The sequence below is a fragment of the Suricata suricatta genome, chromosome 2, assembly GCF_006229205.1.
Source record: "Suricata suricatta isolate VVHF042 chromosome 2, meerkat_22Aug2017_6uvM2_HiC, whole genome shotgun sequence".
Lineage (NCBI taxonomy): Eukaryota > Metazoa > Chordata > Mammalia > Carnivora > Herpestidae > Suricata > Suricata suricatta.
Genome location: NC_043701.1, coordinates 4,741,073 through 4,753,664, shown reverse-complemented (window position 1 = coordinate 4,753,664; position 12,592 = coordinate 4,741,073). Strand labels below are relative to the sequence as shown.

General features: G+C 44.1%; 1 protein-coding gene across 1 annotated transcript in view; it reads right to left on the bottom strand.

Moving 5' to 3' along the window:
- Positions 1-12,592, bottom strand: part of KMT2C (lysine methyltransferase 2C) — a 217,376-nt gene that overhangs the window by 38,737 nt on the left and 166,047 nt on the right. Inside the window, exons 33-39 of the mRNA XM_029954361.1 lie at positions 12,490-12,575; positions 7,948-8,080; positions 7,494-7,708; positions 5,897-5,970; positions 4,381-4,563; positions 1,875-3,767; positions 1,096-1,388 (exon numbers count right to left, since the gene is read on the bottom strand). Coding sequence (XP_029810221.1) covers positions 1,096-1,388; positions 1,875-3,767; positions 4,381-4,563; positions 5,897-5,970; positions 7,494-7,708; positions 7,948-8,080; positions 12,490-12,575 — 2,877 coding nt within the window. The remainder of the gene's footprint in view (positions 1-1,095; positions 1,389-1,874; positions 3,768-4,380; positions 4,564-5,896; positions 5,971-7,493; positions 7,709-7,947; positions 8,081-12,489; positions 12,576-12,592) is intronic.

The following is a 12,592-nucleotide window of genomic DNA, read 5'->3' as shown; positions in this document are numbered from 1 at the left end:
AGGAGGCTGACTTGGGGAGATGCTGGAAGGTTTGTAGGCCTTCTGTCCTTGAGAAGACAAAGGCATAGGCATCATGACTGGACAGACTCATCTATTTGCTTGAAAGGAACCGCCGCAGGAGGCATTAAGAGATAAAGAATGATAGATATAATGTGTAAAAACTTAGTAGATGAATAAATTATAGGACTATTTTTTGTTAATGTTTATTTTTGAAGGAGAGAGAGACAGAGCATGAGCAGGGAAGGAGCAGAGAGAGGGAGACACAGAATCGAAGCAGGCACAGGCTCCGAGCTGTCAGCACAGAGCACCACGTGGGGCTCAAACTCAAAAACCATGAGATCATGACCTAAGCCGAAGTCGGACACTCAACCGACGGAGCGACCCAGAGGCCCCTAGGACTATTTTTATTATTTATACTGTACCTCTCTCTAGAAAGTACTAAAGGCAATTTAGAAGTAAATATAAAACAGAGCAATAGGCCTAAGTTATAACTGAGGAAGAAAAAAAGGAACATAAGGATAAGACTGTAACACGGAGGTCGGTATCAGACTAAGAACCACACAGGACAAAACAACACAGGCACAGCCTAAGGAACTCTGCTGTAACATGTTGGGCTCCAAACTTTCTCTCAGCCACTTCAGACAGAGAGAAAAACAATACTAATTTTACAACCCTCTCTAGAAAAGAGTTCCTAAAGGAAAACATCCCATCAATTTGGAAACTGCCACAATTATTTACAAAATAAGTAAAAATGGAAAATCTGGAGACAGGACAATACCCCTCACACCCCAGGAGGCTTTTGCAGAATGTGGTAGTGACACTTTAGAAGTCTGACTGGCGTGACAAACAAACTACATGAGTGTGGCCGTAACATACCCCTAATTCAGTCAATACTTAGAGGGACAGCTTTGAGAGTCTGTAGAGTTCCCAGAGGTTAAGAAAATAAAAATCCACGACTTCTCATTAGTGGAAAATAACATTGATTATACCTCGAAGGAATCGCAAAATAGAAGGAGTAAAGACGTCGTTAAGAGTCACTTCATTCGTCTATTTCCATCTAACAATTCAAATCTGGTGTGAAATTAAAAGCATTACCTAAATCCATGAGGTCTCATCCCCATCCCAGGAACATCGGGAGGATAGGGTCCACGTGGATCTTTTGGGAAAACTGCGTATCTAGGTCCCAGAGGAGGGACAACCGGAGACCTGATGCTCCCGGGATAGGGGGGCGGAGGCCTAGCAAAAGCCGGGCCCGCGCCGTCGGGCTGCCAGTGCTGCAGAGGTGCCGGAAGAGGCCCCGCCGTGGCGTCCTGGGATCCCTTCTCCTGCCGACCCGCCATCTTCTTCTGCTGCTGCTGCTGGAGGATGATCTCCCGTAACTTCTGCCGCTGGATGGAAAGAAACGAAAATCCCTGGGATTTCTGGTAACGAAGGGATGGCTTAAGTCTTAATACTTCCCAACTGTGACTATGAAAATGCTTAAAATGTCTCAATGTTTCAAAGTATTTGATAAAACACTAGTTATACTTAACTATAAGTTATACTTAAGTATAACTGGTGTTTTAAAAACAAAGTCATTATTTGGGTACTATTCCTTGCCACCCAAGTATCGCAAAATTGAAAGCTTTCACATTTAAGAGTCATGAAGGTTAAAAATTCAAATTTTTGGACAAATTCATGATGATCAAAACTCAGATGCAGAATAAATCAAATTCAATTGTATTACTATTTTACCAATCTCATTTTTCTTCTTTGCAGTATGACAAATTCCACAGAATAAAAAGATAAAACTTTAACACCTGTGTAGAATTTACTCAGCGTTCTTTCCAAAATAAGACATTTAAAACACCTGTGAAGACACAACGTGTTTTTACCTGTCTCAACTTCTCTGTATCTGCTTGTGACATATTTATGGTATTCTGTGTATCAGTGACCCCTGAAGTTGGTACAGGTCCAGGAAGGTGGGAGACGCTGGAAAACTGTTGGCTTTGAGAACTCATTGGAGAGTTTGAGGGTGCACTGAAGCTCCCCTCTGATCCAGGCCTTGACTGATCAACAATCTCATGAGCAACTTGACCTGTTCCAAAAGAGTCCGACTGAGATCTTGGAGTCACTGAAGGCTGATCGTAGGCATCCCGAGTAGCAGACGGGGAAACTCGGTTAAAGGATTCTGAGAGACTAGGTACAGGCGGCCTAGGAGTTTGGGAACAGGGATCAGGTGGCCTTATCAATGGACCAGATACAGCTGCTCCTCGATTTTGTGCTGCTTGCAGGAAAGGATCCTGATTTGGCATGAGGACTGGTCGTGTCACTGAGGACCTCGTAAAAGCCTCTGAAATCCGTGGCCTGGGCGCTGCTGGTGGCTGAGAGTAAGGTCTTGGTGTTCCAGGAGGATGAGCATATGGATCTGAATGCCTCTGACTAGAGGCAGGTGGAACGAACAAGTCTGCTTGCGTAGACGGCCTCGGGGTTGGCGGCTGCTGACCGTAAGGGTCTACCGTGGCGGGCCGGGGAGTTCCAGGAGGCTGAGAGTAGGGGTCTGGATTGGAGCGAGATGTTCCTGAGGGCTGGGGGTAAGAGTCTACAACAGGTCGTGGAGTTCCTGGGGGTTGGGAATATGGGTCCTGAGATGTTGGCCTTGACAGGGTTCCAGGCTGGGAAAAAGCCCTTGAAGGATGGGCAAAAGAGTCATTCATTGCCGGATGGGGGGTTAGGGGAGGCTGGCCATACGGATCACTTGACTGGCTGTGAGAAAAGTTATCTAAAGGTCTCGGTGTCAAAGCAGGCCTTTCGTAAGGGTCCACAGACAATCGCCGGGGTGCCTGTGACACTGATCCATAAGGATCCTGGGAAGACAGAGGGGGCTGCATCGGAGTCTTAAAAGGTCCAGGACCACTGTCAAGAGGTGCGGGTGTCAACAAGGGTCGTGCATATGGGTCGGGTATCCGCGGTCTTTGAAACACATCTGCCCTAGGAGACGGTTTACTAAAGTGATCATTGGTGCCAGCTGCCAGAGGGCCTTTTGCAGTCTGTTCAGAAACTAGAGGAGAGCGGGGGAGGCCCAAGGGTTTGGGAAACGGATCGGTCATCATGGGTCTAGGTGTGTCTGGAGGCTTTGCATAGGGGTCACTATTTGCTGTGGAGGAGGGACCTAAGTCTCTGACTGGGGACGGCCTACCTGCTGCGGCCTCACCCACTTGAGCGGGCCTAGGGACCGAAGGCAGAGGAGTGCAGTTTTCCACCAGGACAGCAGAATTTCTTCGGGAAAAGCCGTGGCCCCCAGGAGGCGGTCTTGGAGTACCAACCATTTTCGCGTACGGATCCACGGGAGACGGTGGCCGGGAGTGAGAGGACCCAGGCGCGAACACCGGCGGTAAAGGAGGCTGACAAGTGGGAGGCGGAGCCAGGCTCTCCTGGGCAGGACCGCGGGCCGGGGCTGCGGCGGGGGGAGGGGCTTGCGGCTTTACAAACACATCATCTGAGGACGCGGACGAGGGGGTGCCGGGGAGCTGCTTTGTAAACAGGTCTTTATGGAATGACTGTGCAGGAGACACGTTTCCGTTGCCGGGCTGGGGGGTCAGGGGGCTCTGGATGCCACTACTCGGCGTGTCTGAGCCAGACGGGGCCCCGAGGGGCTGAGCACCGAACTGTTGCTGCTGCTGCTGCTGCTGCTGCTGCTGCTGCTGCTGCTGCTGCTCGTTCTTGACCTGCTCCAGCTTCTGCGTGGCTTCGATCTTCGCCTGCTGCTTGCTCTTCTGACGCATTTGCTGCCGGACAGGAGAGAAAAGGCAATCACAGGGTTAAGGAAGAATGTAACTGTCACGGGAGGAAAAAGGCAAGAGAAAATTAGTTTGTTTGATGCCATCAGTTACTAGACTGCGCTCACATTAGATTATAAATTCCTAAAGAAGAGAGATTATTATCCATGTAGAGTACCCATGTAGAGTACTATGCCTGGGGCAATATGCTGATTATAACATTCTAATGAACTTCCCAAATCACCTTAGATACAGTTTACTGAGAAAGGTTAAGTATTTTCTTAACGTTTATTTTTAAGAGAGAGAAAAAGCCAGTGAGAGAGAAAGAGAGAAGGAGAGAGAGACAGAGACAGAGAGAGAGAGAATCTCATTCAGGCTCCACGATATCAGCACAGAGCCCAACACAGGGCTTGAGTCCACAATCCGTTAGATCGTGACCTGAGCCAAAAATCAAGAGTCAGATACTTAACCAACTGAGCCACCCAGACGCCCCAAAGGCAAGTCAACTTTTAATCACATTTTTATATTCCAATAGAACTATGTTCTGAAATAATGACATAAATTATTCTCCTCTCAAAATATAAAAAAAATCTAAAAGCACATTATTTTAAAAACCACATACCTGTCTAAATTTCCATTCCTGTTCATGTTCTGATTCTCTCTGCTTTAATGGATCTTTAAAAAGGTCCGAATCAATGCGAGAGCCAGGATCGATGCTGTCTTGCTGATGCTGCCTCTTCAGAGGATCATTTGACATCTGTACTTTATTAATGCGTAAGGCAGCTCTGTTATCTCTGGCTTTTTGCTTTGAAAAAAGGAGAAGATAGTTTATCTCCCAGCAATACGTTAATATGTATCAAGAAATAAAACTATGATGAACTTTATAAGAAAAAGTTGGGTTAAACAGCTGAAATGAATGGAAACAGAATCCTTCAAGAGCTTCCAGATGCTTGTGCCCAGAAAGCATCTGGACGCCACCCCATCTTCTCCCATTTCTTATGCATGTCACCTCCGTGGAGGCCAGGCTGCCATCTCTCCAGCTGAGCCAGGCTAGAGAACCCAGATGCAATCTAGTATTTTCAACCCTTACACCTTCAGAGACCCTTCAAAACTGGAAAAATTAACATCTCTCTCAATTTAGAGAAAAGGAAAATGTCAGATCAATCTCCAAATCTAAACTCTGGAATTCGGAGTTTAGCACTGAAGAACAGAACTGACGGACACTAAAACTACACTGTCGCCACCTTACCACACTCAAGCAAAAACACAGATTGTTCGCAACACATCAAAAAATGGTTTTGCTTTATTCAATCATTATCATCGACAATATGTCCACTGAGTCAAGTTGGAAGGTAACTGGATATATTTTTTAAAATAATAATGACCATTTAATATGCTTTTAAAATGCAAGGATTTGGATCCGGTCGACAAACTTAATTTGGCTCTTTGGGAGAAAACAATTCACCATCAGACCGTGAATCTTATAGAATATCCTGGGGCACCAGGGTGGCTCAGTCCGACTTCGGTTCAGGTCATGATCTTGCGGTTCATGGATTCGAGCCCCACATCAGGTTCTGCGTTGGCAGCTCAGAGCCTGGAGCCTGTTTTGGATTCTGTGTCTCCCTCTCTCTCTGCTCTTCCCCCACACATGCTCTGTCTGTGTCTCAAAAATAAACTATAAAAAACAAATTAAACGATATCCTAACAATCCCTTGCAAAGCTCATGTTTCAAAAGCTCCTTAAAGGTGTCTAGAAGTTTTCGTAAAGACTGTGTGTCCTGAAGGAGACCTAACACAGAAAGAGACGACGGAGGAAGAGACTGAGGCACACCCAGGCAGCCTCAACCAGGAGTACTCTTTCGAAGAGATAAAAGAATTTTAAAGTGAAATGAATTAAACATGCTCCTAAAATAACTGGTTTCAATCTTCAATAACCGGGTTCTATCAACCAGGGGATGAAAACTCCACATCCTATCTAAGACAGAATAGGAAATCACTATGAAAACAAAGCTCTGTATCGGTTGTACACGTATTAATACGTGTTTTCTGCGACAGGAAATCTTGGTTAACCTAAGACAGCACAAGCAAGGTTTGGGTGTTGTGTTTCACAACGGGACACATGGGAGGTTCCGTAAATACCACGTAAGGCGCTCTCTCCTGCGAGCTCGCTTTTCTCCACAGCTTGGCAATCTGCTTCACTCTGGTGGCCCAGTCTGCAACAGAAAAGCACGGTGCACAAGTTCACGGAGCTGTGGTCAGGACGCAGCGCCACGTGGTGCTGACAATTCAACTTACTCTGACTGTGTGTCCGGGAGTGAGTAATTCTTTGATGGCACAAAGTTCCAGGCACACAGTAGGCCAAATGAGGATTTGCTGAATATAGCCTTAATTAAGAATCTCACTTATAAAGTACGGGAGTTGTTTTTGGTTTTTTTTTTAACTGAAGGGGCTAAGCAGCCAGGATAACGTCAAGCCAAATATAATGAATTCCTTCAACCATGTAAGATGCTTCAAGAGCCAAAGCTAAAAGTTTTGTAAACCATCTCTCCTCCAGGAAAGTCTACCAAAAGGAAGTAATCCTAATTATAAATAAGATCCTCACCAGCATTCCTGCGCCACAGGAATGGAAACCCCATCATTTCAAGCAGTAAACACAAGGAAGGATGGGTGAAATCAACAGTGAGAAATGTAGAAATGGCATTTTTAAAAAGCTTCAAAAACAAAACAAAAAACCACACCCAATGAAAATGGAAATCAGGTGACATACCAACAGCCTTAACATGATATTTCAGGAGATTCTAGAATTATGTGATAAAATTATTAAAGCATTAAAGAAAGTAACTTTTAAAAATCATAGCTCTGATCTAAGGATAATTTACACTGACACAAAGTGACTTAACAGAACCAGATACGCTCATCTATAAGCAGCAAATAAAAGTAAATAAAAGTGTGATCAAATAGTACTTGAAGAGTAGGCATATTCCTTTAACAGACAACCATGCTCTAAACAACTGATTTTTATTGTTGTTGTTGGATAAGGCACCATTTACTTCTATACATAATGAATAAAGTGCCATAAAGACGCCCCTAAAAGATGCTATCTGCAAGAAAATCCCCTTCCGGAGAGCCTGCTAGGAACTTAAGAGAGCCCCATGCTGACAGCAGGAAAACTACCCGAAGGCAGAGTGTTAGCAACCTTCTCCCCCAACACGTCTCACAGCCTGAACTCAAGGTCACAGCAACACTTGCTTACAAATATTCTGTAAATGACATTCCACTTATCCGGACAGTTCATCCTCTGGTTAATCAGAATTTTCAAAAATGGCACCATTAAACGGTCCGATTGTTTCAAACAGGCTGGACAGGTGTGGAGAAGGGGAAATAGTAGTACTGAGTTAGCTTGGTTGGGTATTTTTGATTAAATGATAAGCTTCTGTCCTAGGAATTTTTGTAGAATTACACACAGAACACAACATCGAGGTCCATATTTACAAAGACTACTAAAAACTGGACAACTTATTTCATTAGTTGAAATGAACTTCCGGGAAATACACAAATGGATACAGGGTCTAGGACTAAGAAAATACCACGATGTTTCTAGGTTATCGTGGAATCTTCTCACTGTATACAGTCATGACACGTAGACTTTCTACTAGTAGTCACAAAAGCAAACACCAAGCAGACGTTACACAGTCACGAAAGCTGGAGACAGAGAGCAACACTACGTCCGCATTACCAGGGAACTCCTCCTTCAGGCTGGGGAAGTTGATGTTTGTGTAGAGAACCGGAGCCACCGTGGCCATCTCGCCCAGCGCCTCCTCCTTCTCCCACTTCAGGGTGCTCCTCTGGGCGTTTGACATCGTGTCGTTCTCTCCTTCCACTGCGGGAGCTGACGATGTCCAAGAGCTGTTAGGGTCACTTGCCATCGGGTTAAATGCTGGATTTTTATCCCTGGCAAATAATAAATCATTTTACTTACAAATATTAAATTCCCTTCAAAAGCCTATGGGCAAGTACAATTTCATTAAAACCTCCTGTTACACAATAACTAAAATGTTAGATAATCTTCTGCAAAGATCTCGATATCCGTAACATACACTCATATAGTGCATGACGACTTAAAACAGACGGACACTTAGGTAACAAAAATTAGTATTTAAGTTTCCATGGAAAATGAAGACTGTTAATACCTGGTATCAGTGTAAGGAGACTGGGCTACAGTAGGGAAGGTTCCCAATCCACTTCCAGGAGGTAAAGAATTATGTGGGAGGTGAGGATTGGGTCCAATAAGGCCATTCATGAGTGGCATCCGTGAAAAAACATCTTTAAAGAAGAAAACAACACTTCAGTTTGCGTATTACTTGTAAATAATCTTAAAAAGCAGCTTATTTATAAATAACATTTCTAAAGAAAAATTTTCTAGCACTATTTAAGAGTAGGATTTTTAGTTCAACATTCAACTAAAACATTGCATACAGAATGACCTTTGGTTATATTTTGCAAATACGGTCCAGCACTTCTGTTTACTTCATCACGGTATACTGAGAATGGCATGTGCTTTGGAGTCTGAGCGCATAACTTTACAACCTGCTAGAAGCTTCCCTTTGCTCCCTGTCAGGTGAGACTCAATTACGTTTTGTGTGACGTGAGGGTGTCCTGTACTGCCGTGGACACCGTGCCCGTGGGGCTCAGCAGGGCCTGGTATACAGTAAACTACTCAGTGCATATTAGCTCCACAAACGGAATGACTCTCCCAGCAAATGCTAGCACATTTTATCAAATAGTCTTTCTCTTCTTCATTCAAAATTTACAAACGGTTCCTTACATTTTACTCTTGCTCCTGTTGCTACCAAAAAAAAAAAAAAAAAAAAAAAAAAAAAAAAAATCAATGTTTCCTAAATTGGTGCTTGTCCTAAAATTATTTGGAATAAGCAATATTTCATCTACCATTATCAAATGGATGATTATTGTTAAAAACACTTGCATTCTGTTTGGGGCCTAATTTTCATTACTGGCTTGTAGTTTTAGCCTCTATACACATTTTTAACTCCTATCCTGCCTTATTCACAAGCTTCAAATGCCTGACCGTCTTCTCTCCGAACAGCCAACAAGCAAACCTTAATAAGACCCTACCTCTCAAGCATGTAACTCCAACCTTGATTAGGACCTTCTATTATTTTGAACGATTTGGGAATTAGCCAACTGTCCTTATCCGAGCAGTTTTCTGTGCCTTCAAAATCCTCCTCCCAATTCAGACATGCTCTGAAATAATGAGTGCAAGGCCTTTGCTGCAACAGCCAGACCACCACCAGGAGCTCCACGTCCACATCAACGACCAATCGGACAGATGGAAACAATGGGAGAGAGCTGGCGAATTCCTGGCCCAACTGGTAGAATGACAGAGAACTAACCATCACGCTGCCGGACCTTCAGAAGAAAGAAGACCCAAGCAGCGCCTCGCCCCATGTTTCACACTGCACGTGCCCCATCGCCAGAACCAGACCCTCTGACTGCAACCCTGGAGCGTGCAGAGCCTCCTCAGGAGACGGAGGCTGAGCACCAGCAGGTCTGCAGAATTCTGTCTCCAGGACTTCCAAGTTAGGGCTTATTCTTCTAAATGGCAGAGGTGGGCCCAATGGCTCAGAACTCCACAGTGACAGTGTCCCAGTTTATCTATGTCCATGCCCGGGATAAGATTAAGGAATAATACGTCTGCTTTTAATCAAAGTAGAATGTCACCTCTATTTTCAACTTCAGTGAAAAACAGGTTCCATTATGGGATATGAGATTTCATTGAAAAATGTCAAATGTCTTTCATGTAATTAGCATAAACAAAAGCTTCTTTATTGGTAATGAGAATGTGATCCGTTTGTCAGCACTATCTTAAACACAACATGGCTATACTGAAACCTGTCATAATAATAGCTTTTTTAGCACTTGGTTATATGCCAAGCAATGTTCGGAAAGCTTTCCAAGTATTAACTCCCTGATCCTCTTAACAACCTTAGGAAACGTAGCCACAAAGACACAAAGATGGAGAAGTTAAACAACTTGTTCAAGGACACAAAAATGCAAGGATTGCTCCTTTATTATTATTTTAATTAAGAAGTGGTCTCTTTTTCTATCAAATCTACCAAACCAACTCAACCTGGTCGTAAGAGTTTATAAAAATAATCTCTTTCCAGGCATGAATCATGGTAATCATTGAAAAGCTACTTCACTTAACCTTCAGTGAGGGTGACTTCACATTACTCTATCTCAATCTTCTCGAAATTTCCCCTTTCCATTTTCTGACCTTCTGTGTCACTGTCCACACATTACACTCTGGTGCCCTTCCCACCCCCACTGAAGATTACCAAGTGTCGTGTCCAATGAAACATCTTCCTAGCCCTCATCCTGCCTAACTTTACAACTTGTCTCTAACAATCCTCATTTCTAAGATATGCCTCTCACTCAGTCTCTATCATTGTTTTTAAAATTTTTTTCCACTTTCACCTAATCCTTAAAATGGAAAAAGAAAAGGAACATGTAATTGCACGTGTAATATGAACCAGGTGAGTTAAGCATGTGACTGACTCGTCACGTTTAATTGAGGAATCCTTCAAGATTCTGTATTTTACGGCAGTACGTTCTCTTCAGAAACCTCACCCTTCCCATAACCGTAATTAGTGCCACTCCACACGCAATTCGACAGCCTTGAACAGCTGTGAGTTAGTCCGCCTATAAGTCAGAACAACTTGTATGTCCCCTTTCTAGGTAACAATGGTCTAAAACTCAATTTGTCGGGCCTCGATTACGACCCTCTAACACACATGCGTGTGTGCACATCCAGTCTTCTCTGTTGTGTTTCTAGTTTATACACTAACTACCCGTAGCCAAACCCGGCTCACACAGTCCAATTCAGTGTGTTTCCACTTCTCCTGTACCTTACATCCCTTCAGTAGCAGGCTCCTACTTATTCTGACATCACTATAACTCATGTCTGTTTCTTCTTCTCAATTAGCATTGCAGATACATTTCCCTGGGACCCAAATTTTCATTTAGGTCCAACCACAACAAACGCATTAGTACCACCCTGTGTCAAATTCATTTCCAATAATGACATTAGAGCTACCTAGCCAGAACACGTAACCCACCAGGTCGCCTCACTGGTGTGAGATCCGAGGACCTGGAGCGACCCGCAGAAGGCAGGCCAGCTGGAGCAGCCGGTCTCACGGCCTTCTGCATGGGGTCCAGATCAACGTGCGCTGTCTGCTTTTGCTACTTAAATGCTACCCACTTAACCTCTTCTCCTCCACTCTGGAAATGTTCAAGTTGCCATTATTGTGTATCTGTGTGTCACTCTGTCACTCTGTATGTTACCTGATCATGCTTTATCCTTAAGTTAGAATTCTTATTCTTTGAAACATGACTGAGATCTTAATGACTCTCAGAGCTCGACTTGATTATGATCTACCATGATTAACTCAGCTGTGTACACTAGGATTCTAAGCTCCGGGAGGTGGAGAGAGCTGGGGAGGGGACAGACCCAGTCACAGGTGTAGTACACATAACCCCCAACAAAACAAAGGCCTCCCCTCAAAACCTTTCAAAAATGAGCCTATACTGTCAAAGCATTTAAATCAAGACAGTAAGATCTTTTATTAAAAGATGCCATCATTAACTGATTTTGATTTTTCAAATACGGACTTTGCGTCTCAGAAAACATGGAGATGGGGTTGTTTTGCATATATGTTGAGAAGAGAAATACTAAAGTGTTGCATTTTCAATCATAAGGAAAGCACACGGGAACAATTAAGACAAGAAGCACTTGTGATGAGTCTGTTTTATCCAAAAGTAAATCACAAGTTTAGTCTCGCAAAAATCAAGGTAAACTTATATTTAGAGGCTAAACTAGCAGTAACTAAAATAGTTTAATTAGGTGCATTATGGCATTTTGCATGTACACACAAAATTGATAGTAAAAAGAGCATTAAATAATTTGTACATTTCAGCACTTATACAAAAATAGTGTAACAGTTGATAAAAGTATCATTAAGTTACTCAATTCAGTATATCATCACGAAGCAGTGACCACAGGATATAGAGAAATGACCTATGCTCAAATCGCCACAGACAAACTACCCCCACAGGAGACCCCCACTCCTGCCGGGCCGTCTCCTCCCCCAGCTGTGCAACTTTGTGTCTCAGCTAACCGACTCCAGCTCTCCAGAAAGATGCAGAAATTAAAGCCTTAAGTCTTCTGTGGCAACTAGTTACAAGTAGGTAGAAGAAAATGGGTCAAAGTAGGCAGATTTGTACAAAATTAGAAATTTGGGGGCGCCTTGTGGCTCTATCAGTTAAGCGTCTGACGCTTGGCTTTGGCTCAGGTCACGATCTCACGGTTCATGAGATCTAGCCCCACGACATGCCCTTTGCTGACAGTGCAGAGCCTGCTTAGGATTCTCTTTCTCCCCCTCCCTCAGCCCCTCCCCTACTCTCACAAAATAAATAAATAAACTCAGAAAAATAAATTTGAAGTTAACAGTGGAGAAAGGTCAAGGATCTACTCTGAAAGGACGTGCTGAACGCACTCTGTGGCAGGCTCCAGAGAGGTGAGGGCAGACGCGGCCCTGGCCTTCAGAGAGCTCAGGGTCTAGAGGGAAAAGCGTGATCACCCAAACAACATCTGCATTTGTGCCCTGCGCTGCGGGGAGAAGCAGGGGCGGGTCTGGAGGTGGTGATCTGCTCACCACTGGGGAAATGGCAGTGCAACTGGGACCAGTGAGCACCAGGCGGCCAGGTGAGGGGGTCATTCTCCAAACGAGGGCGGGCAGGGCTGGGGGAGGGAGCCCA